Source organism: Megascapheus bottae, chromosome 3 (genome assembly GCF_031878675.1).
Source record: "Megascapheus bottae isolate mThoBot1 chromosome 3, mThoBot2.hap1, whole genome shotgun sequence".
NCBI lineage: Eukaryota > Metazoa > Chordata > Mammalia > Rodentia > Geomyidae > Megascapheus > Megascapheus bottae.
Genome location: NC_143511.1, coordinates 48,698,445 through 48,725,403, shown reverse-complemented (window position 1 = coordinate 48,725,403; position 26,959 = coordinate 48,698,445). Strand labels below are relative to the sequence as shown.

General features: G+C 40.2%; 1 protein-coding gene across 5 annotated transcripts in view; it reads left to right on the top strand.

The window, feature by feature from the left end:
* Slc24a2 (solute carrier family 24 member 2) overlaps positions 1-26,959 on the top strand; it is a 233,696-nt gene that overhangs the window by 166,685 nt on the left and 40,052 nt on the right. For 4 of the 5 annotated variants that reach the window (XM_090330047.1, XM_090330049.1, XM_090330048.1 and 1 more), the window contains one exon: positions 8,724-8,774. The exons of the other annotated variant lie outside the window; for it this stretch is intronic. In XM_090330047.1, the coding sequence (XP_090186173.1) occupies positions 8,724-8,774 (51 nt within the window). The remainder of the gene's footprint in view (positions 1-8,723; positions 8,775-26,959) is intronic. 5 annotated transcript variants of the gene reach the window in all.

Genomic DNA, 26,959 nt, shown 5'->3' with positions numbered 1-26,959 from the left:
CCGGGTCTTCATGCATGCTAGGCAAGCACTTTAACCACTAGGCCAAACTCCCGGCCCTTTCCATTATTTTAAAGATGATATGTTGCATCCATTTTGTGATCTCATGGTCCTAACATTAAAGAAGTTAATCTGGAAAAAAAAAAAAAAAAAAAAAAAAAAAAAAAAACAACTGGCCTCCTAAATAGGATTATAGGCTTGAGTCAAGAGTGCGGCTACCAAACTGTTTTTAAACCAAGGACTATAAATTAATGAGCCACATATAGTTCAATGTTATTGTTTATAGCTTGTAATTTCTTGGCAACATTTAAAAATCAGAAGGTTTTACATGAAAATGAACATATCCGGTGTCCATCAAATAATCAACAAATCCATGAAGATGGTACCTCCTTCATTCCTCCGAGGTTGTAGAAAAGGCCTGAGTGGCCGATGTCTCTTTCTGAGTTTGCATTCTCTACTTTTCCATAATCCCTGCATATCCTATTGTTTCCCCCACCCATTTCCCACACCTTCATCATACCTGCCTCCTATTGTTCATTGGTGCATTATCAAGATTTTTATTATGTTCCAGGCCCTGGACAGGTTCTGGGATCATTCTGATTTCTCACTTAGCCAACAATATGACATTAACATTTTTTGGAGGCTGGGACCTCAACAGTGTATTCACATACAGACATAAAACATGACTGCATATTTAGAATAGGGAAAGCAATAACAAGACACTGTGCCTGGGCCTGTAGGAAACTTGAAATAGGAGAGAAAGATTTTTATGAGGGTGTTAGACTCAACATGAAAATGAGTGACAACTCTTTAAGAGGCAGCCATGTATGGGGGGGTGGGCATATGGCATGCATGTGTGTATATGTCTGTGTATGTGCAAATGTGTGTCTGTGTGTGTGTGTTCACGAATCCTACTTGTAACTTAATAGCTGATGCAGGGTCACTGTCTTCGTTCATTTTGTCCTGGCACAACTGACTAGCTGAGACTGAATAATTGATAAAGAATAGAAATGTTTTTATCATAGTTCTGCAGACAAGCAAGGCCAAGATGAAGGCCTTTAGCATGTCTAGAATCTAGTAAGACTCATCTCTGCTTCCAAGATGAGGCCTGAACCTGCATCTTCTGGACAGGATTAATGCTGAGTCTTTACCAGGCAAACACAGGAGGCCCACTCCCACAAGCCCTTTTTATAGTGATGTTGGTCCTGCCAAAAGGTCAGTCTTTGATATCTGAATGCCTGCGAAGGCATGACTTCCACTGTTGCATTCAAGATTGTTTCCAAGTCATGAATTTAGGAGTGCTCTTTCCAACTATGGCAATTCTCCACAAATTCAGCCTTTTATTTGCATTAGCAAAGTTGTTGTCTTGCTTCCAAAAGCCTCCTTGAGAGGGTTGGAGCTCATGGAACAGACAGAAGCATTCATTAGCATAGATTTGGAGGCTTCCAATCTCCAAAAGAACCCCACGGAGCAAAATCATCTCTATAACACCTCGAGTGTGACATATATGTGTGCCACACATGGAGTGCAGCCGGCTCCCCGCAACGGTATCCTTATTCAAAAGCCTCTTAGAAAAGTTCAATGTGAATACCAGTCCCCCACAGAATGCTAAGCAGAGTTTCAGCAGTGAGTCAGTACTTTGGAAGCTTTTTTTGGGTGCGATTTAGAATCTGAAGGTTAAAATATTCCTTCCCTTCAGATTGGAAGAAGAAAGGATGAGATTTTTCCTCATTTAACCTCCAGCTTTGAGGATGTTTGTGTGTCAGTGACTTTTTTTAATTATCTTTATTGGCAGGAACATTTAAGAGAATAATGACCCAAGAAAGCCCTTTCAAGGGGGAAACTACTACTTTTTGATAGACTGTGCGACTTCTAATGGGGAGAAATCAAACAAATGACTTAGAATTGGACAGGATTGGAAGACATTCTTTAACTCAGAGTACAGTTGACTATAAAGAAATTTTTCATGTGAGGAGACAAGAAAAGATAGCAGTGTTGTTTTAACCTGATATCCTGCCAAACACTTTAAACACACACACACACACACACACACACACACACACACACACACACACAGAGTGTCTACATATAAGAGCTACGTTTGAAAGATTAGGATGGGAAATGCTCAGTCCGGGTACAATCCATTTGCAAAATAAATACTTTTAGTCAGTAATAAAAATAAGTTCACAGATTTATAAAGTAGACAAGATGCCTTCATCCCCCAGGCTAATAGGTTAATGTAGCACAGGACTCGTAATTGCCAAGGCAGCCTTTATCACACTGGCCATTTTTTCTTTTGATCATCATCTTGTTTTAAAGGAAAGAAGCATAGAGAGTAAGATTTGATTGGCACATATCTAAGCGCAAACTGGTAATGATTAGCATTTGAATAAGATTGAACTAGGCCGGGAGTTTGGCCTAGTGGTTAAAGTGCTTGCCTAGCATGCATGAAGACCCGGGTTCGATTCCTCGGTACCACATACATAGAAAAAAAAAAGCTGGAAATGGTGCTGAGGCTCAAGTGGTAGAGCTCTAGCCTTGAGAAAGTCCAAGGACAGTGCTCAGACCCTGAGCTCAAGCCTAGGACTGGCAAAAAAAAAAAAAAAAAGGGCCGGGAGTTTGGCCTAGTGGTTAAAGTGCTTGCCTAGCATGCACGAAGACCTGGGTTCGATTCCTTGGTACCACATACATAGACAAAAGCCGGAAATGGTGCTGGGGCTCAAGTGGTAGAGTGCTAGCCTTGAGAAAGTCCAAGGACAGTGCTCAGGCCCTGAGCTCAAGTCCAGGACTGGCAAAAAAAAAAAAAAAAAGGTTGAACTACCTTGCACTCTGCTGGATGAGATGTTCTTGGTGGATCATTCCAAAAAAACGAAGAGGAGCACCAGTTATTTAAAAATGTTTCGTCAGGCACAGGAGCTGTGATAGCAGCTACTCAAGTGGAGATGAAGAGGGTCACAGTTCAAGGCCAGCCCTGGGAAAAATCAGCAAAACCTTATCTCAACAAACTAACTAGGCCTGCTAGTTCTAGCTACTGTGATATATAAGGAAGGGAAGACAGTTCAAAATCCACTCTAGCAAAAATAGAAGATCCTATCTTGAAAAAAAAAATAACCTGACAAATATAACTGTAACCCCTTTATACATTACCATAAAAAATAAAACAACAAAGGATTAGCTACCTCACCAAAAATAAAAAGTATATTTCTACACACCAGTGCAAAGTACTTTATAGACAAGTTTTATCGGATGCTCCCAAAATTCTCTCAGGAATAAGTGCTTTTTGTCTATTTTCTCATTTGATAGAAGAAGCCACAAGGCTCAGAGAAAGGCATGCAGATCCTAAGAAGTAGTGCCGAGAGTAAGGCCCTCATCACCTTTATGGTAAAGTTGTGGTAGTGATTGTAGAAAAGCCCCCACCAGTGCCCGCCTCCTGATGGTTCAACACACCAAAGCATTCAGAGCATCACTGTCATATGAGAGCTGAGAAGCTGCATACTTTATTAGACAATGTGAAGATAGCCTATGACATGATGAAATTGAGTGCGGCCCCAAGTCCTTCTATGATAGATCTAAACAGGGACAGATACAGCCTCAAACATATACACAACTTAGTCAGAGAGACAGACACACAAGCTGTGTAGTCCCTGTTTCAGTTCCACCTAGATCTGAAAGGAGACAGGCAAAGTAATGAAGAGATCACTTCCTGAAATAGTGGCATCAACATGGTGAAATCTCGCTTGCCATTAGACAACAAATCCTGACTTAGAACCTCTGTTGAGTAGTGTAGACTTTAATAGGCCTACATAGAATAGCTAGTTTACAACCAGGCATTGGTGGCTAGGTACTCAGGAGGAGGCTGAAATGTGTGGATTGTGGTTCAAAGCCAACCTGGACAGGAAAGTCCATGAAACTCTTACCTGCAATCAATCACACACAAAAAAAAAAAAACGCATAGCCAGCAAAGCAGAGTTGTGACTCAAAGAACAAAGCCTCAAGCTGAAAAAGCGTAAGGACAATGCCCAAGCTCTGGGTTCAAGACCAGAACCAACAAATAAGAAAAAGATGAAAGAAAAGCCAGCAGTGGCTCACACCTGTAATCCTATCTACTCTAGAGGCTGAGATCTGAGGATTGAGGCACAAAAGACTGTGAGATTCTTATCTCCAATTAACCACTGGAAAACAAAAGGGGCTCCAGGGGTAGGGCCATAGCCTTGAGCTGAAGAACTCAGGGATAGCACCTAGGCCCAGAGTTCAAGCCCCACAATTGAAGGGAAAAAAAATAATAATATATATATATATGAAAAAAATTCTCTAAATGCCACGTTACATGGGTTCCCCTTCATTCTTATCTGTGGTGCTGGCATTGACAGATTCCTAAAGTGATAGCTCACTGTGGGTCTTTACCTCTTCTCCTCATTGCCATACCAAGGATAAACACAATTGCCAGGACCCCTTATCCCCTGGGGACTAGAAGGTCCCTAGAGCAACTTACTCAAAGTCACATATCAAATAGGCAGAAGATCTTGGATCCAAACCTACAGCCCCTGACTTTAAATCCCATATTTTTAGCTTCCATGCTCTACCAAAAAAAAAAAAAAAAAAAACCCTTCCATGGGTGTACTGTAATCCAGTGTTAGTAAATACTTCCATGATAAGTGTTAGATGACTTTACAAAAAAAAAAAAAATGCTGTTTTGAGATAGCCTTGATTGTTAGGTCTTCACAGGAAGGTCAAAACTATACCCAAATAAAGCTAGCTCTTTGAGAAAGTAACTGATAATTATTTTTTGTCATTTTATTCATATATTTTTATTGTAATTAATAGATGGGTTACATTATATTCGCCAGATAGAAGGTGCATTGCTTCACATACATTGATACCCTTTCTCAAGTCTTGGTACCCATTTCCCTCCCCCCCACCCCACCCCTCATCTTATTTTCCTCCCTTCCCTATCCAATTTCAAATAACCAAATACAAATATATACAATATATCAGATAACAAAGTGAGATACTGTAACAATATGAGATAACCAAGGGACAGCAAAAGAGATGAGAGATAACATAGTACATTAAGGACAACAATCACTCATTATATGGCTTTTGTTTCTATATTCTAGAGGTCCTTTCATTTAGCGTCATACTATATGGTCTTATGTATCTAGCTTTTGCTCTATTGCAAATCTCTGCTAGGAGAGCCCAAGGTTTCTACTGATTATGACAAATGAGGGAAACCATTGAGCCTATGTTCCTTTGAGTCTGGCTTACTTCACTTAATGTGATTTTTTCTAAGTCTTTCCATTTCCTAACAAATGGGGTGATGTCATTCTTTCTGACAGCAGCATAGAATTCCATTGTGTACAAATACCACATCTTGTTGATCCACTCATCAACTGAGGGGCATCTGGGTTGGTTCCATATCTTTGCTATGGTAAATAGTGCTGCAATGAACATCGCTGCTGATAATTATTTTTTCTCATCAACTAACACTTAAATAATAAATGATTTGTTCTTGTTGACTCCACTACCTCCAGCTTTCATTTTAATAAAAAATGAAATTGGTGTAAAAGTCCTTCTATTGGTTTTCTATTTGACACCTCAGATGTGAGGAATCATTTTCCTGCTGCTACCACCTCTAGGATTTGATGAAAAGCCTCCAACTGAGAAGAGGGGAAAAATGGGGGGGGGAAAGGCCAGTTTGGAAGAAATCTGTATCCAAAAAGGAGGATGTTAGGATCCCCAAATACTAATTTCTGTTTTTGTGTATGTCACTTGAATATTTTATTGTTTTAATTTTATTTTACTGTTGGGATGGGTTACAGTTACATTCATCAGGTAATGGGTACATTACTTCTTGAACATTGTTGCCCCTTCCTTTTTATTCCACTTTCCTTCCTCCCACCCCTCCCACTCATCTTGTTTTCCCTTACCTTCCCATACACAAATAAATGTATATACAATGTAAGTACTGCCACCAAGCAGTATCCATGATCCTAACGCAGGCTTACCTCAAACACCAACCTCAGGATACCGGAGGGCTGTTTCAGGCCATTAGAGCTTCTTAAGAAAATGTCATGAAGAAAAGATATCAGGTGGTACCCAGAATACTATCTACTAACTCACTATCACTATTCCAACCGTGTTTGCCTCGTGCTCAACTGATCACTGCTAGATGGAATTAAATATACCTTCTTGAACTTTTTTCCAACCTCCCTCCTATCCTAAAGAAACTCAACTTGGATCCAGTCCAGTTTGAATTATGGAGAATATGCTAGTTTAGAAGCCGTGTTTCTTATAGAATAGTTCTCATTCATACCTAGCAGGCTCTCCAGACAGGCTAGATCTGGACTCTGGTTGTCAACAAAGAGTGCCTGAGGCTGCTTTCCCTGGGGCATCCATAGCACACCTGCCAGGCATGTGATGGAATCTCACTTATACATGCATGCTGCGTTTGTGCAGGTCATATATCGCATGTCACACTCTACCTTCTGCAAACCCCCTGGGGCAGAGAAAAGGGATATCCTGCTTTGCTCAGGATGTGGCTGATAAACTTGTCATCTCTCCATTCCATTGCTGCCAGTCAAGTCTGCTCTAAGAGGCTACATTCTCCTTCCATCTTTTCTGCCTTTTTATTTAGTAAGCTGAAGACACGATTCTCTCTGCCTGGGCAGTTATCATTCTACTCCTTCCTTCTGTATTGGGCTTTGAGTAGTCATGGCATTACTAGCGTGCAGTTTCTCACTGCTCTTAATGTCACCATTGTTAGCCTCACTGTTGGTATGCTGTGTCTCATTCTTATCTCTGTCCTATTCATCATCCAAAGAAACAGCTAACTATTGCTAGCCACAGTGGCAAAAATATATGAATGTGAGCTTTCTCAGACATAAACAACTTCAGTTCTATGTAAACAAAGTAACCCTGAAACAAGACGATTGCATTTGTTCATGCCTGCTTCCACAAGAGATGAGGTGAAGCACAATATCATCTGGCTCAAGCAGATGTTGGGAATTGCTGCATGGAGCAGATGTGTGCATGCAGGGAAAGTTGCATCTAAAAAGAGAGATCTGTGGAAAATGGAATGGTGTGTCTTCACTGCATAGGGTATGGTTTCTACCCAACCATGCAAACAGTCACTAGTGTTCTGTTTTCTGAGCAAATAAATGTGAATGCCGGCAGCTTATTCTACTGCTTTAACTAGAAGGAAGGCAATCTACAAAAAAAAAATTAGTTGGCTGATATCATTCATCAGCTTACTACGAGATTACATATACATACATGTGTGTCGCTGCTATGAACAGCTGTTTAGCATTTATAAAGGTATTTACATCATTTATAAATTCCCAGCTAGTGTAATATTGCATGTATAATAGACATCTGTTCCTGAAATAGGAAAAGATAATCTCCAGAAGTCATGGGGAGAAAAGTTCTTATTTACACAAAATTCAGTTTCTTACTGAAGTACCTGGATCTTTTATAATATATCTAACAAACGTCAGAATAGGCAAGTTTTTGCAAAACTGTAAAGATGGGGTAATTTTTCTCCTCTAGAGCATAATGTTGTACCTGTGCATGTTAAAATAACTGTAGGTATATTTTAGGCATGTGGAGGGGGGAATGAATGTATGTATAATACGAATATACAAGAATGTTTATTGCATCTCAAGTTGTATCCTTCCTCTTGTACACAAACCCATCAATTATAAGTTAATTCAATGGATCTCCAGCAGCTGCCTCAGTTAATGGGTTGTAGAAGCATTCTTCAGAATCACAGAGATATCTCTGGAGTCTAATTAATTTCGTGAAGTTTATTGGGAGACTGTTATGATCGAGAAAATAAATATTGTTAATCTTCTCACAATGTTGCTCAAAACAAAAATGAGATTCTCAGAAGAGCAAATATAAGAGTTTCTATTTTTAAACTGAAGTAAGAGGGGAAAAGCTGTGGTATATCGTCACCTCCTCTTCCCCCACCCCACCCCCACTCCAGCTGCCGTGGCACAAGCTGACTCAGAACAGCTGGCTGGCTGCCTGTAGTTTCCATCTGCACTCAAAAGGAAGGGTCCTGCTGCCCTGGGCCCCTGCTCTTTAGACTGCTTGGTCACCTGAGACAAATGAGCTTCCTTACAAATATACAGTAGCCGCAATTCCCAGAATACCTGACAGTGTTTTAGGCCATCCAGAATTTGAGATCAGCAATAGACAGTCTAAAATCTATGGTTGTTTTTTTTTTTTCTTTTTGTTTTTCAGCTTGGATTTTTCCCCAGGTAGCTTCCATATTCTTTAGGAAGTTCTTCAGGTTATGTTGGGGGAAAAAAAGCCGTGAGATGAACGACAGGCCCTGCTTATTCATGACAAATGTCAGTGTCCAAAAGGCTCTATTTTGCCCTGAATCAAAATTACAGGGCTAGATGAGATCTGGGGTAAAATATTCTTACCAAGTAGTCTGTGTCATTGAATGGTAGGAAAAAAAAAAAAAAAAAAAACAACTATGTCCAATTCTGTAATGCAGAGCTCACCCTACCCCCAATAGAATAATACATTTTAAGTGATTTCTGAAAATGGGCCGTGAAAGCTGTCTGCCACATGGCCTGTTTGCACATCTCCATATAGTTACGATTGCCGAATTTGACAGTATAACTCTGAATCTGATTAATTAAGAATGTGTAAAAACAAAGTTCTTGCCTTATAGCTCGTTCCTTATCTTTGTGTCTTTTACTGTGATGTTGTAGAACTTGGATCATATGGAAAACTAAAATATTATGACACAATGACTGAAGAAGGTAAGAATGATTTTAGAATTGTATGTATCAGCTTTTCTTTCTTTTTTTCTGTTTGTTTCATTTCTGGTATCTGTTGCTTGCCCATGTTGTTTTCTTTTTTTACTTTTGATTTTCCTCTTTGCATGACTTCGGTGACATTGTGTGACTTAATTCTTCCTTCTGCATTTTTGTCTACTTTTTGCCATTGTGTTTATTTAAATCGGAGACGTGCAATACCATGGGTAATCATGTTATTCCATTCAAACAATCCAAACCATCCCAACTGTATAACACACTCAGAGAAATGGTGTCATGATGCAGACCCAAACAAATACTATCTCATATTCTTTCTCCACCTGCTCATATCAACATATAGAGAAACATCCACCTACTACACCTGTGCCCTTCATTTAGAGGCAGAATGGGGCCTAGTGAGTTTCTTCATTTATGCAAAAGAATGAGAGATCCTAAAGGACCTGCGTACCTCAAACCAGCTTGCTTCCTGCATCTGATGCAGGTCTGTCTTCAGGTGCTCCAGTCCTTACCGATTGAGAACAGTAGTCTTCAAACCTGGGCCACCCTTCCAGCTATTAGAATTTTCTACATTAGGGATTCCATTCTGTGACATTAGCATATCATTTGAACCATTTTCCCTAAAAGAAGAGAATTTCTTTCAGCTGTTCTGTTTTTTTTTTTTCATCAGTACTAGGGTTCGAATTCAGGGCCTCAAACTTATTACGCAAATGAGCTCTACCACTTAGTTCATACCTGCAGCCTGGCTGTTTTGCTAGTTATTTTTAAGATAGGATCTCAAGAACGTTTCTGCCTAGACTGGCCTTGAATGATGAACCTTCTACCCTTAGCCTCCCAATAGATAATAGTTGAGGCATGAGCCACCAGAACCCAGTAGCTGCATACAATTTGGGGGTGAGGGGAGGCTTGACTACAAGGCCTGTCACTTGCTCTACCATTTGAACATGCCCCCAACCCAATTTATGAATTCTAGGTACAATCCCAGAGGACTGTCTTGTCACAGACAGAATCAATTTCTCTGAATTAAATTTGTCATGGTACAGTGATTTGAAAAGTTTAAAATCTTATAAATCAAGTTCTACTCTCCTCGCCTCCACTTTACACCTCCACCTTTTGAGTAGTATGTAGTATCTGTAAATTGCAAAACCATTAGGGGTTTTTAACACGATTTTACACTCATCCTGACAAGAGATCACAAGGTACCCTGGTAGATAAATTTGCTAACTTTTTCTAAATGAGAGAGAATTTCCCAAATGTGTTGCATATCTTGCATTTAGCTTCCAGTATTCCTAAGTTTCCTTAGTTTGCCAAAGACCTCCTAGTTGCTTCGCATGCTAGAAGTAGACTTCGGACAATCCTGGGTAAGAAGAACTTCTCAGCCCCTCCCTCATTCTGGCTTCCCCACACCTGGGCTCTTCCCTGTTGCTATTCTTGTGCTTTCACTTAACCACTGTGATTTTTTTTTAAGGGAACAGACTACTGTTAGAATTTCAGACTGGGCCCTAGCAATGTTGGGGAGAAATGCAGACCCTTAAACACAGCAAAGAAAAACACAATTCTATCTGTAAAAACAGGCATTGTGGCTCAAGGGGTAGGCCACCCTACCCCTTGAGCCGAAGAGCTCAGGGACAACGTCTAGGCCCAGAGTTCAAGTCTTACAACTGAAATAAATAAATAAATAAATAAAAATAAAACATCAATAACAATAGGCATCTAGGGGCCGGAAGTTTAGCCTAGTGGTAGAGTGCTTGCCTAGCATGCACGAAGACCCGGGTTTGATTCCTCAGTACCCTCCACATACATAGCAAAAAGCCGGAAGTGGTGCTGAGGCTCAAGTGGTAGAGTGCTAGCCTTGAGAAAGTCCAAAGACAGTGCTCAGGCCCTGAGCCCAGTACCAGGACTGGCCAAAAAAAAAAAAAAAAAAAAAGAATAGGCATCTATCCCCAAGACACAGAAACAACACTCCATACTTTAGGAAGGCTTTTTAATCCAGTTATTTTGTTTCTGTCTTGGGTAAGAGGATTTGTTAGCTTCTTCTTGACCTGTCACAAATCTCCAGTGTCTGACTATGCTCCTTCCTGCCTGCTGCCCTCCCACCTGTAATTCCTGTTACCAGTGTATCTTCTGTCTCCCTCTCACCTTAGTGACTCCTTTCTCCCTTACTGATCCTTTATTTTCTCTTTTCACATCTCTCTGAGCAAACACTGTTGTTCAGCAAGACTGTCATCTCGGCTTTAGTGTCCCTCACAGATCACCTTTAGCATTCCTAGCCCTTCTTGATACTCCCTTCCCTTCATGCATAACCTATTGTGTCCCATTCTTAGCTGAATCTCCCTTCGTGAAAATATCCAATAGTAACCAAGTTCATAGGTTGAAAATGCAATCTGTGATATATTAGTCTATACTAGAGCTAGGTTTTTTACAGTTCGGGCGAGGGGAAATGTTTTACAGTTAAATAAGAGGGAGAGCTCATGAATTGAGTTAAATAATTTCCTCATCACCATTCTACAATACCCTGCAACTTTCAGTAAGCCATAAAGAGGGCGAGTGTGTGGGATATCTGACTTCTTAACATACTCATTTAGAAATGGCTTTGTTGTATAGAAAAATTTCAGTTCCGAATATTAAAAATAATAACGTGTATGTTTGAAATTAAAGTCATTAAACTTATTTGTTGCTTTTGAAAGCAATCTATTTGGGAAAAAAATACTCATTTAGAATAAGACCCTCTGAAAGACTAAAAGTCTCCCAAACTCATGTCAATCCCTCTCTAGTACCAACAAAGCTGCCTCCCAAACAAGCAGGTTTTGCAACCAAATTTTGGGACACCACCAAAGATACTCAAACCCAGCTATTACCTTCCAACCCGGTGATACCCAGCCATGACTTCTTCAAATTCTCAGGAGCTTCTCACTTTTTGTAAAACAATAATAACCACATCTGTGACTTATGATCTTTCTAAGCTGTGTAATTTAAAGAAGTGTAATTCAGATGAAGATACGTGGGGCAGTAGCTGTGGATTGGCTAGCCTTTGGGAAGTACTTCCCTCCATTTAAGCATTTTCACAATTTTAGAGTTGTGGCTGGGGCTCATATACTGAGTCATTATTTATAGCCATTTCCAGGAATCTAGACACTGTGTTAGAGCAGTACTTGCAATGATTCCTTTGAGTTTTTTCCTCCCTAAGTGGATCAACTGGGAAAGTGCAGTATATATGGCACCCATATGCAAGAAGAATTGAAACATAGAAAATTATCCTGAATATACATCTTCAATTCATTATTTTTTTAATTTTTTAATGTTATTATACAGATGATGCACAGAAGGGTTACAGTTACATAAGTCAGATAAAAAGTACATTTCTTTGGGGCTGAGAGCATGGCCTAGTGGTAGAGTGTTTGCCTAGCATGCACAAAGTCCTGGGTTCAATTCCTTAGTACCAAATACACAGAAAAAGCCAGAACTGGTGGTGTGGCTCAAGTGGTAGAGTGCTAGCTTTGAGAATGCCCAAGGATAGTGGTCAGGCCCTGAATTCAAGCCCCCAAGACTGGAAAAAAAATTAAAAAGAATATATTTCTTTTGGAACAATGTCACCCTTTCCCCTTCCCTTCCCTTCCCTTCCCATGCTCTCTCCCAGTTTCCCCTCCCATCCCCAGCCATAAGTTGTATAGTTCATTCTCTATTTTCGCCATAGTGCCCAGTAATCAGTTCATTTTTTTAAGCACATATTATTTGCAAGTTATTCTGCTAGGTGTTTGGGGGAAGTTTAGACCAAAAGGCTATTTGATTCCATGAAATACCAGGAGGCTGAGATCTAAGGATCAAGGTTCACAAATCTCCAATTAACCTCCAGGAAAAAAAAGTAATGACAAGTGGGGCTTGGCTCAAGGATAGGGCGGTAGCCTGGAGCTGAAGAGCTCAGGGACAGCACCCAGGCCAAGTTCAAGCCCTATAACCCACCCCAAAAAATAATAATAACAAAATAAATTAGAATAGAAGGGCAAGGACCCATCTATCTAGCCAAAAGGCTAAGAATCCATCCAAATCGGGCCGGGAGTTTGGCCTAGAGGCAGGATGCTTGTCTAGCATGCACGAAGACTGGGGTTCAATTTATGTATATGTACCATATACATAAAAAAAAGCCAGAAATGGTGCTGTGGCTCAAGTGGCAGAGGGCAGTCTTGAAGAAAAAGCCCAATGACAGTGCTCAGGCCCTGAGTTCCAGCTCCAGAACTGACCAAAAAAAAAAAGTCCATCCTACTGAAAGAAGTTGGAGCTGATGATGAATGACTATAATACCAACTTCAAGAGGAAATCTAATAGATGGATCACAATTTAAACAGATGTCTATGCAAGGCATAAGAGCCTATCTCAAAAATAAGCAAAGCAAATAAGGGAAAAAAGGAGGGGGTAGGCTAGCAGGTAGCATGGCTTAGCAAGTGCAAGGCTCAACTCCAGTATAACCAAGGGGAGGAGGGGGAGAAGGAAGAGGAGAAGGAAAGAAAGAAAGAAAAAGAAGGGAAGGCAGAGAGGGAGAGAGAAAGAGAAAGAGAACAGGGAAGGAAGGAAGGAAGGAAGGAAGGAAGGAAGGAAGGAAGGAAGGAAGGAAGGAAGGAAGGAGAGGGAGGGAGAAAGAAGGGAGGGAGGAAGGGAGGGAAGGAGGGAGGGAGGGAGGGAAAAAAGGAAGGTTGGCTTAAACAATGTACTTGCTCTCAGAAATTGAACAAAGTTGTGGCATGTATAAGGTCGATCCTTGAGCAGTTCCCTGGACACCCTCCATCTTCTGCCACAAACCAGACAGATTGTCATCTTCTCATTTATTCACTCCCTAATTCATTTATCAAAACCCAGTGCTAGATTCTAGGCAGGGCCTATGGAGATCAAAGCCATCCTGAGCACTCATGACCTGTTAGGAGCCATAGGCAGAGAGGTGATGGGTGTAAGGCATGGAGGTGGCTTCTGGGGAAGCCCTGTAGAAGGCATTTCACTCAGCCTTGAGAACTGAGAGCAGTGAGACTCTAGGAAGCCCACTCTCTACCTAATAGGCAATGTCCTTATTGCCTACCCCTGTATCCCATGACAACACACCATTTACCAGCCTTGGTGATGTGGTCCCTTAACAATAACTGAGCACCTGCTGTGCACAAATTATTTTGCGAGGCATGATGATAAGTGACTTTGCTTCTCCCAAGACCTAGATTTGCTTCTCTAACAAGACATTTCTGAAGACTCAAATGAGTGATCCTAGCCTATGGCTTCTCAGGAACCTTGGTTTCCCCCTTACATGGAAAGCCATGGTCTTTTCCTATGGTGATGCTATGTGTTCTTAAGAGAGCAATTTCAATTCTTGGCTCACTTAGTAAGTCACAGCTTCTTGCTCATTTGCAGATGCCCAAAGCGCATCTTAGCCTCACCCAAAATTCTCCATGAATTGATCTTTGTTTCCTTTACTAGGAATAACTCTAAATGAAAATGAAGGAAGTTAGTTCAAAATAAATGATGTGATGATTTAAAGGAGAAGACTTTCCACCCACAGGCAGCAAAACCTTAATTTTTATGCAGACCTGTGGAGAGGCAGACAGACATCCTGACTCCCATCCTTCAAAGAAATGATGTCGAGGAGACTGGCTGCATAGTCCCCACCTCATTGCCACATAACCGAGGCCATTTGCAGAAAAAGTAATTAAGCTTTTTTGAAAGGTTGTCATTATTCATTTGCATAAGGAAAAAATAAGGTAGAAAAAGTTGTCATGTAAAGAAGTAGAATTTACTTTCCTTAATGGAATTAAGCCACAGCTAACAGCCTCTTTACCAAGCGAAGAAACTATTAATGCCTTACATGAATCATGGGATCCTAAATGGCTGAGTTTTGTAAACTCTTCTTATTTCCAAAGCACAGAAGCACTACATTATTCTTTGTTGCATTCATTATTCTTTGTTGCACTGAAGTAATCCAGTTTTCTTTCAAAGTGAATTGGATTTTAGAATATTTAGCAATAATTTCCATTGCCCAAGACGTGATCCCTGCATAACTGAATGTGATGGTCCACACCTGAAATTCTAGTGCCTTGAGAAGGCGAGCTCAGCAGGACTATGATTCAAGGTCACTCAGCCCACATAGAAAGTTGGCAAGACTTTTTTTCTCAACCAGTAGCTGGACATAATGGTGTGTGACCTGTCATCCAAGTATCTGAGAGACTCAGATCAAAAGGATTGTAATCTCAATCAAACCAGTCCAAAAAGCAAAAAGTAAAAGTCCATCTCAAAAGAAGGAAGTAGAGCTGGGCACTGCTGGATCACAACTTTAATCTGAGATACTCAGAAGGCTGAGCTCTGAGGATCCTAGTTCAAAACCAGCACAGACAGGAAATGAGGTCTCTCTCCAATTAACTACCAAAATAGCCAGAGTGAAGCTATGGCTTAAGTGGTAGAACATTAGCCTAGAGCAAAGAAAGCTCAGGAATAGTGCCTAACCCTAGTTCAAGCCCCAGAACTAGCACAAAAAAGGGAAAGGAAAACAGGCACGTGCCTTCAATCTCAGTTAATCTCAGCTACAATAGGAAACATAATCAGAAATTCATAATCTAGACTTGGATCCAGGCAAAAATTAGACCTCTTCTCAAAATAGGCAGTACACAAAACAGCCAGAGGCAGGGCTAAGTGTTAGAACTGCTCCCTAGCAAGTCTGATCCCCTTAGTTCAAAACCCAGTACCATCAAAAATAAACAATGTAGCTCTAAAAACAAATCCATTGTATGATCTATGGCTTCTGCAATCCATTTGAACCCTTGCTTGAATGAATAAGGCAGTGTTGCATGCACTCATATATCAGGCATGATTCCTGCAGCTATCTGTAGCAGAAATTTTTGTGGCTTAAATCAAAAGTTTGCTCTTCTGGCAATTCTATAACAGTTAAAAACCCAGGCTCCTTCCCATGCATCCTGTTACTTCCTATTATGTATGATTAGTAGATGTCACCTTCAAGGACACTTCATGGTCCAAGCTACATGCATTCCAAAGGACACAGAAAGTTAAAAAATAATTTCCTCAGGTGCTTTGTCCTCTTTCCAATGAATTATCCCGGAAGATCCTTCCAATAACATTTGCCCAACCTGAGTCACATGAATACACTAGGTCTAAGATAGCTTGAACATGTATTTTAGTAAGCTTAGTGAGTCACACAGCAACTCATTTCCCAGTAAATGTCTTGTCACTGGAAAATGGGAAGGGAATAGATATCAGATAAGCAACTTTCCTTACTTTCTTCAGAGTAAGGAAATCTCACTTTCACATAACCATGTCATAGATTGGTGAGAAAAACTGAGAATAGAACAAGCTATAGGAGAGAAATTGAGATCTCATCGTAAGTTCAGGATGGCCCTGAGACACCCAAGTAAAAATATTAAGAAATATGTATAAGGCTGGACTTGGGAGAGAGATAAGACAGAGCAATAATGGAAATTTGAAATAAAATATAAGCACTCTTTTCTTTGTTGGTTGTAGAACTTGAACTCAGGGACAGCGCCTGGGCCCTGAGCTCTTTTTCTCAAGGCTAGCACTCTACTTTGAACCACAGCTCTGCTTCCAGTTTTGGAGTGGCTAATTGGAAATTAAAACCCCAATCCTCAAATCTCAGCTTTCTGAGTAGCTAGTATTACAGGCATGAGCCACTAGCTCCCAGCAAAATTCAAAGATTCTTTAAAACTATAGAACTGAGCTATGCTCAGAGACAGGGAGCTGCCACATCTGAGGACTCCCTATGAAAGGTGTCTGTCAGGAAACAAATGAATTTTGATTGCAACAAGGAAGCCAAGAGAACATTCCAAGAGCTTCAGCATGTGAGAGGTTTGTAGATGGCAGGAGTGGGTGATTGTCAGGGTAGAGCTGTTTAGAGCCATTCAGGAGAGGTAATCCAGAAGCTCTGTCAACATGAAAAAGATGCAGTGTGGTGTTAGGGAACACTTTCCCCAATATTTTAAAGTCCCGTAGCAGTGTGTAGCCAGGCCTTTCTTAATAGAAAATGTGAGCTTTGGCCACTTTCCTTAAATCCAGCAGGTGCTGATGTCATATTTGGGGAAATTCAAGGAAAGTCCAAGCCGCTTTACCAAAAAGCAAGAAAATCAGGCATTCTGAAAGCCACGAATGTCCCCTTTTCAGAGAATCCAGAGGAGCCACTAGAGAAGAGTGTTTGGATAATCAACACCTACTGCTCCATCCAATCCCACAGCCCAGATTCTTTCCTACTTTTTTGTAGCAGGAAAATATAGTAGCGGACACCGGCTTGCAGTCCACTGAAACATTTTGAACACTTGATATCGCACTTAGTTAATCCATCGCTAGGAAAGCTGTCAGCAGTTCTGGGCCGTAGCGCCTAACACAAAAAGCCTATGTATTATTTCATCCAGATCACAGCCCAATTCTTCGTTAATGTGGTAAAACATAGTAAATGGTATGTTCCATAGTTACTATAGAATAGACCTTTGACAGAATGGAGATGGATGGATGGATAGATAGATAGATAGATAGATAGATAGATAGATAGATAGATTTTCCCTGTTAGTGACTGATATAGACTTTTACCACTGTAGAAATTTTAAATCATAAACTTATTTCACAATTCAAAGCATTACATACACAGAGATGTAAGATGAGACATTATTTCCCTTCATAGCAATAAACCACTTTTATCACTTTTCACATTCTCTTTTTCAGTGCACTATTCTTATCAAGCTTTTTTATTGATTATTATCTTAGCAAATGTTTCATGTTAGCACATTTATCAACACATTTAAACCTTTAACAGCTGTATTGTATTTCATTGTGTAGCTGCTCCATGGTGTGTTGAATCAGCATCTTGATGAGCATCCGGGTTCTTTCCAAAATTCTAAAAATGGTACAAAAGCTTCCTCTGGGTCCATATAGAAAATTCTACCATTTAAAACACACACACACACACACACACACACACACACACACACACACACACACACACACACCAGTTCCCAGAAATAGAAATGCCAGATCAAAGAAAATACACATTTTAAGTGTTAAAAGATATTGCCAAATTGTCTTCCAAAACGATTGTACCTTTTCCTTACCCCGCTAACATTGACTGACAGAGCTTCAAATAGAAAATTTAAATAAGACCTTTGAAGAAAGATGTGTACTGACTTCATCATGAAGAAGATAAGCCTTCTTTATGTAACCACCTTCTACCTTACTGGTTTCAGAAACCTGAATTTTTTCCCAAAGTTGAGTTAAGCTAGGTAACAGCTATGAACGTATTTCTCCTGTCTAAATTAAGTGCCACGGCTGTTCCTCCTACACAGAATATCCAATTCTGACCCCATGTGTCTTGCTTGCCTCCAGACTGTCAGTAACCCCACAGAAAGTCTGAGAAACAAACTGCAGGCCAACATCCAGCTTCCAGTTACCCAGACAGGAAGGAACCCAGCTGTGTACAGACACCATTTCCAATATTGTGTTATGTTTTGTTCATTCCAAGTTCATGGTTAAACTCATTCAGTCTGACTTTCCATGGCCAGGGAATTTTTCTATGCATTTGAACAGATGTTCTGTCGAAAGGCTAGGCCTTTTCCAAACAACAAATGTACTGAAGTCATTAGCTGTCAATCACATGACCTCTTTAGAGATGTATTCTTACAAGCATCTCCCTGGAGCTGGATTTTAGAAAGATAGAAGCCTGGTCAATGTGCATAACTAAAGTAAACCAGCTAGCCAACTGGCATCAGGTCTATCAGAGAGACTGAACCAGCCGTGGACAAACCACAGTCTTCCTGAAAACCAGCACCGAGGAGTTCATCCAGTGAGAATACATCCAGCTTTTCAAACTCCATTGCATCTTATTTTCATGATCTCAACTGTCAACAGTAAAAGCAGAAAGATTAGATTTGGCAAGTACAGGCAGATTTTTGCCTACATTGCATATGGAGAAGGTGTGAAATGGCAGCAGAAGGCAAATTGTGGATGCCTCTTTTTGTTTCTGACATCCCTACAGCTGAAAAAGTGAAATTACCTTCATGGATCACACTGGAATACTGTTGGTATAAGTTAATAATTCCTCTATTCACGTGAAACTCTCTCTTTAAAAAAATAAGTATGAATCTATTAGACCAGGAAGCTGATACGTTCAATTAATCACGGTAAGTTTTTTTCTGATTACTAAATCTGAAATGAATCAAATCATCTCATGTGCTCATGGAACTCTAAGGTTGAGTGAAGAACTTGAGATGGGCAAGCACTTCTGAAATACAGGTGACAGCAGGTGATACAAAAACCAAAAAAACGTGGGCCAGGAATTTGGCCTAGTGGTAGAGTGCTTGCCTAGCACACATGAAGACCAGATTCGATTCCTTGGTACCACATACATAGAAAAAGTCAGAAGTGGCTCTGTGGCTCAAGTGGTAGAGCTGTAGCCTTGAGAAAGCCCAAGGACAGTGCTCAGGTCCTGAGTTTAAGCTCCAGGACTGGCAAAAAAAAACTAAAAAGACAAATGAACAAAGAAAGCCATACAATACCAACTGCTACTGAATACAGTTTGGCCAAATCTGAAATCTTTTATATCAAGATAAATAATAAAGTAAGATATAGGTCCATTAAAAGAAAGAACAGGTTTTTTTAGTTCTATATCTTTCTACTCAGGTCATAGAAAACATTGAGGGCATCTTTACTGAGCATCTATTATTTTACAGGTGTGGAAAACAAATCTAAACTCTCTCTCTTCCCAGATGAATACATTAATGTCAGACATCCCATTTGAAGTGATGTGTAAGCCAAATTGACTCAGAACTCTTTCCCCTGTTAGACTGTAGCTGGGTTAGATGTTGGAAGGTCTTAGGACATGAGGCCTTCCCTACCACCAGTGATCCTCCATTCATTTGTGTTTTGAATGTTCCCAGGGCTCAAGGGATGGCAACAGGAGAATGTTTCAAGCTTCTATCTGACAGGCCTCACCCATGTTAGAACTTACAACCTGTAAATCAGAAAAATATAGAGATGTGCTTTATGTGAGCCATTTATATCTCTGTATATGAACTACAAATCTTCTGAAAATAATGTTCCAAAAATAATAAGAGAGGAGATCTAAAATGACAAAAAAAAAACAACTAATTCTCCAGCTTCAGCACCTTCTACCACAGGCAACAAATTAGCCCTTGTCTTGCAATATTGTATTCTATAATCTTATACCTGCTGCCAGGTATGGGGTTTGTAAAATTTCCAAATTTGTCCATTAAAAATGAAAGGGGGGACCTAGAGATACAAGCATTAACTATAAATGCATGGGCTATACAGAGTCTGGCAAGTTTCATGAAATATGCCTCTGTGCTTTCCTTCTTCCCTACCAACAACCAAAAGTAAACTCAAAACAGAACATTCCACAACAAATAAGCCAAGCACCACCCCCACATGCCCACTAACACCTACTTTACTGTTTTCAGTGACGCGCATGTGCACATTGTGGATAGTAATTATTCAGAGGCAGGCAGCAGCCTTATGCTCCAAAGCCTACATCCTAGTTAGAGAGAGGAAAGAAAAACATCTCTCAGTAGTATGACTACTGTGATAGGATAGATAACTAAGTCTTGACATAGAAAAGGGAACTCAGTCTTGAAGGAAGAGATGCTTAAAGCACAGTCTTGAAAAAGAGTAAGACCAATAAATATAGGAAACTTAAGAATGTTTTATGAGCCAAGTGATGGTGGCTTACTCCTATAATCCTAGCTACTCAAGAAACTGAGATATAAACATGAAAGTTCAAAGTCATCTTGGGCAGAAATACCCAAGAGACTTTTATTTCCCATTAACCAACAGAAATCCAGGAATGGAGGTATGGCTCAAGAGGTAGAGTCCTTAAGAAAGACAGTTAAGTGAGAACACAAGGCCCTGAGTTCAAGCCCAGGCACTGACAAAAAAAAGGAAGGAGGGATGGAGGGAGGAAAAGAGAAATGGTTTTATGAAAGGATCTTGAAAACTGGAAGATCAATTAAGATGCTATAACCAACTTCCAGTCTAGAATGGTTTAAACCTAAAGAGTTCAAAGGGGGAGCCAAAAGAATTAGAGAACAAATTGGATATTGGCAATGGAAATAACTGAGAGGAGAGGGGGAAAACTGCAGTATAGAACATATAAGCAGATGAACAGGTTCCCAAGAAGGATAACCTGTATGTAGACTTTGAGGCATGCTGAGTTTGTCTGTCTGAGGAACTTCTTGTATGGGAGTGTTTAGAAGTTGACTGCAGAAGAGTATCTGGGCTTGAGAATCATGAAGATTCAAAAAGTGGTGAACTGAATCCTGAAGAGAGAGAACTAGAAAGAACATTGAGGAATACTGGCCTGTTAGGTGAGCACTAAGCATCTCTTGAAATCAAAGATGATTTTAAGGAGAAGAATGAAAAATACCAAAGGTCTAGAAGAAACCAAGTCATATAGAGGGGGGAAAAAAAGCTATGGCCAGTACCTTGGCATAGTGTTGTCAAATGACAGTTGCAGAATGAATATGTGAACAGAGGAGCTATTAGGACAAGGAGCACCAGCAGGAATACTGAAGTCCAGAAAAGAGTTCCTCAAGCAATCTTGAGGAAAGAGGAGGAAGATGGAAGATCAAAGATTAGAGATTAGAGAAGACAAGAAATTGAAAACAAAGAAAAGACATTAGTCTTTTGCACTATTTTTTTCTTTTGTCAGTTGTGGAGCTTGAAATCTGGGCCTGGGTACTGTCACTGAGCTCTTCAGTTCAAGGCTGCTGCTCTGCCACTTGAGCCACAGTGCAACTTCTGGTCTTCTAGTGGTTAACTGGATATAAGAGTCACATGGGCTTTAAACCTTGATGCTCAGATCTCAGCCTCCTGAGTAGCTAGGATTACAGGTGTGAGGCAGCAGCATCCACCTTGCAGTATGTTTCTGATTTTGTTTTTTTTTTTAAACTGGAAATGTTTTGAAGTATTTACAAAAATATACTCTCAGTTGTGAGGAAACCCTAGGAGGAGAACAGAACAAGGTCTCTTTCAACAGATCTATTCTTTCTTTTTTTTTTCAACAAATTCATTCTGTTAAAGAAAGCTTAATGGAGAATTCTGGGTGATTCTCTTCATTATGTATTGTGTTTGGCCATTAGTTGAGATACAATTATTCATAGATTCTTATTAATTACACCAATTACTTCCATAATTGTGTCTATAAATGTAATGACAATTGAATTATGTTAACCATATCTACTATGTGGTTCATTCACAAGTTCTTACTAAAGACACTTCAAATTCTTTACTGCAAGAGTGATTTAATTCCATATATCAGTATTATATAATAAATGGTTTATATGATAGTTCACAAAACTTAAAAACTAATTTGAAACTGCATTTCAGGCTTAGAGATAAATACTTTTGTTGAAAAATAACTATCTTTAATAATTTTTCTAAAAATAGAAATCAAGCCAGCCCTTATTAGGTAAATAAACTACTAGAGTGAAAAAGGACCCATTCCTTCTAGATAGCCCACTTGAACACTTTTTTTGTATCCTTGGAGCGTCCATTCTCACCCACCCCCATCCCCAAGAAAACCTCCATCAGAGCATCTGAGTTCCAGCCTTAGGATCTTGTTACCAGGCTGTGAAGTTTATAAAGACACTAGCTTCTGAATCTCACTCATCAGTCTTACCCAGTATGTAGCACAGGTTTGTTTACTCTTTATAGTCTGGAAGATTATTTGTGACCTATGTTAGCTCAAAAGGAAGCTTAACTTCCCAGAAGAGCTAATTACAGCCAGAGATTCATTACTAATCTGTGAGTACACATATGTGTACTGTGTCGGGAATTTATTCTAATAAGACAATTGTTCAAGGATACAAAGATGGCGGGAGGAGGTCCTTTCACCAGAGAAGACTGCCCTCCAGTGTGGAAAGCATGCTTGTGGACATGCTGCTGTGTCAGGGCAATGAGAATGATGGTTTTTCCACATGGGAAGGAGTGTGACTTATCTGGAGTGAAACCTTCAGGTTAGGCCTCCATGAAAGAAGAACTGGAGCAAAGAAGGAGGAGCCACAACCCCTGCAATTTACAGGGCTCCCTAAACCTCTTCTATCACACGATCTCCTTTCTGCACCCACTGTATTGGCCCTGGAAATGTGCAGAAAGGGGAAGACGGATGCTCTCTGCCTTCTGCCCAATAGTTTGAGTAACTAAAACTATTGTTTTTTCATATATTTTATTGCAATTAATAAAAGGCTTACATTATATTCACCAGATAGAAGGTGCATTACTTCACAAACATTGATACCCTTTCTCATGTTTCGGTCCCCATTTCCCTCCCCCCACCTCTGCCCCTCATCTTGTTTTCTCCCCTTCCCTATCCTAGTTCAAATAAACAAACATATGTACAATATATCAGATAACAAAGTAAAATACTATAACTCTATTGGTTTTTTTGACTTCTAGAAATTGTTAAGGTCTTATAGACAGACCTCAGCCTCACTGGAGCCACGGGCCTGGGATATCATGAAAGCAATTACTTTGGGTCATTGACCAACAGGAGTTAGAACTCCAAATTCTTGCCTAGACCCCAAGAACACAGGATCTCTTGAGCCCTACTGGGTGCTGAGAATATGGAAATGAACAAAATCCATGAAAATCCCTATCCTTGTGGAGCTCATGTATTAGTAGACAAAAACAAGTAATCAATAGTAATTATGAGTAGTATGTAGGCATACTGTGTTTAGAGAAAATAATCTGGCCATCAGAAATGACAGAGATTGTACAAATTTAATGAAGGTTAAAGAAGCCTGAGTGAGATGACAAGAAGGAGGTGAGTCACTGAGCCCCAGATTCTGGAGGAAAAACATTCGAGGTAGAGAAGCAGCTAGTGCCATGGCGGGATAATGCACTGTGAGAATGCCTGGCTGGTTTGAGCAGAGTTAGCAAGGTCATGGCTGTCACAGTGAGCTTAATTGGATACCTTGCAAGTCAGTATAAGGACTTTGACTTTCACTTTGAACTTGGGAGCCAGGATTTGTTTCACAGAAAAAGGCAAGGTATGTTCTGAAGTCTGGGTCCCTAAGGATTCTGGGAGGATCTGACTCTGAGAGATGAAGAAAGAAGGGCAAACTCTGAGGAAACTCAGAGCAGCCCAGCCATCACTCTGGGCCTTAATACTAGCTAGGGCCCAGAGCCTGAAGTCCCTCCAAAAGCTATTTTTCAGGGTGGAGAGGGTGGGAAACGGTTATATCTCAGAGATTTTTTATCAAATATTCTAATTGCTACTTTGAAACATATTCTTATTCACATTAGTACTTTAGCTTTGATCTTTTCCATCCACCCTTCCCTATCACCCCCTTAACACTCATTCCTCTGAGGATACGTGATTGGTACTCTTTTGCAAATTTCAGAACAAGCTAAACTATATTAAAACTATGTGCCAGGTTTTGACGTAGGTGCCTCACGACTTGGGCATAGTTTGCTATTTCTGAGATTTCTAAGTATGCAAATATCTGTAGCTATAGAAAACTACAACACCTTAAAGGTTTACACCTCACAGATTATGCTTTTTAAAGTTGCATTAAAACATATTCAACATGACTCTTTCACTCACCTTGAGAAGTACTGAAAAATATCTTCACTCTTTATCACCAGGCACAAAGCTTCACAATTGTTCCCCAAATCTGTCTTTCTAGGCTAGCCCAAACAACACAGAATCTGTATCTAAAATTTGGAGGTGATTTTTTGGAGTATTTCCTGAAATCTAAGCACCAATCCAGCAAAGTACTAGATATTTAAATTGCTCAGTCTCAGGGCCAGGAATTTGGCTTAGTGATAGAGTGCTTGCCTAGAATGCATGAAGACCTGTGTTTGATTTCTTGGTACCACATACATAGAAAAGAAGTGGTGCTGTGGCTCAAGTGGTAGGTTTCTAGCCTTGAGGAAAAACCCTAAGGACAGGCCCAGAGCTCAAGCCCAGGACTGGCAAAAAAAAAAAAATTTTTTTTTGCTCAGTCTCTATGTGGCTAATTCTCTATTCCTGTACTCACTGAAACAGGAGAAAATAGTGATAATCCCAAGCAACTCAAGGGCTCTAATACCTGTGCCCCTGACTTTTCTGTAGGCATGTTTTTCTTTGTCCTCCTATGTACGGAATTTTTCCCAAGCTACATGTTATGATAAGAATTATATATACATTTTCTCACTTACGCCATGGAATCCCTATTTAACAGATGAGGAAACCAAAGCTAAGAACTGTGTAGAAACCAGAAAGAAGGGGGCAGGGAAAGAAGGAAGGGAGGGAAGGAGGGGAAAAAAAAATCTAGAAAAACCATTGAAAAATCTAGGACATAGATCTACCTGATTCTAAACCTCCTCCATTTAATCACAGGTCTATACTCTCCACCCAACCTGAAATGGTAACTTGAAGAAAATAAATCCTAAGGATGCCTTCCTACCCCAAAGGAAGGCTCCATTGAAAATCAGCATTTCTCAAATATCTGCTGACCTAAAATGAACATGACTTCTTTTCTCTGGCTCTGCCTACCACCATGTGCTCGGAATTCTGAAGGCTGGCCTTCCAAAGGTGCCTTCCTAGAAACTAATCATCTCAGGAAAATCCTTTTAGGATATAAAACAGCCATTGTTAGCCCTTAAAATGCAGAATGGTTGCTGGGTGTGACCGTGGAGACAGAGTGGTGAGGGGACGTGGATGAATTGAAGAAATTGAAGACTGTGGAGGAGACAGTTCCCTAACCAGCCTCACTGCTTTGTCTTGCAGCCCATGGGCTGTCAGATCCCAAATCAGAATCCCTCCTCCACTTGGTGCCTCATGGCATATTTTTTTTTTAAGATCTACCTACCTTATCCACATAGGGAAAACCAATCCCATGCCTAACCAAATTATACTGAAATAACTCCTGGAAAAGTGAGTGGCTATCCCAGATATATCTCTGGCATACAGAGAGAAACTCTGAAGATTCTTGTAAGTACAGACAGGATGGAATCTGCTGGTTTCTCACAAACATTCCCTTTGCCCTGTTTCATGGCTACAACATTATTTGGACTGGGTTCTTATTTCCAGATTTAGTTCCACAAGTATGTTTATTTCCTCTTCAGAATCCTTTCCTATTTTATATGTAGTTAAAAGTAAGTATCCTCTTTCATGCGGCCAAAAAAGGATTAAAGACTGACTCCACAATAAAATGATTTAATAGTAAAAGCATCATGTGAGGGGAAGTTTTAGAACCTCCTTGTCCCCTCTGGTGGAAAGCAGATGATAGGGTGACATCTGGAGCTTTATTCCACAGGAAGTTACCCTTCTTGTGGCTTCATCTGGTCCTCAAAGAAGACTAGATCTGGCAGCCATGAGCATTTGGCATCACCTCAGGCTGTCATGTTCCTGCCTAACACCTCCTTCCTGTATCCATTTTTTCCCCTCTTTTTCCTTTCTTTCATTGATCTCTTACCTCCAATTTTCCTAGTTCCCAGACTGCCTTTGCTTTTCCTTTTTTCTTACCACAATTTGCCTTGAAGATTAAATAAAAACGACTGTATTCAAACTACCTTCCAGGACGATAACTCTCACAATGACCTTCGATATTCATCAAGGACAAATAGACCCCAGAGCACCTCCTTCCTTCTTATTTCCTTCTGTAGCCTAAGCCATTTTCTGATCTCCTCTGCCTCTGTGTAGGGTTCCTGCTGTCTTTCAGAATACGATTTGGGCTGCAAATCTGTTGCCCATGCCAAGCTCCTTCTATCCCAGAGATACCTTCATATTGGAAGTTAGTTAGATTTACAGTTAATAGAGTTTTGAACAGAAAGAACCTTATGCTGTTTTATCTTCCCCATTGGAGTCGATGGGTTCCAAACACTGATCTGACCATATTTTGTGATTTCCATCAACAATGGAGGGAGGAAAAATGGATGCTCATTGGTTGTGTCCTAGCCTAGGAAAAGAGATTCTCCAGGAGACACACTTTTGGTAGAATAAGACTCTCTGTGAGTATGCAGCTAGAGGATACACCAGTAAAAAAATAAAATAAAATTCCTAGTGGGAAAATTGTATTTTGAGGAGCTCATCCTATCTGACTTTAGGCAATAGTCAGTGGGTTTAAAATGAAAAGCTTTGGGCCGGGAGTTTGGCCTAGTGGTAGAGTGCTTGCCTAGCATGCACAAAGACC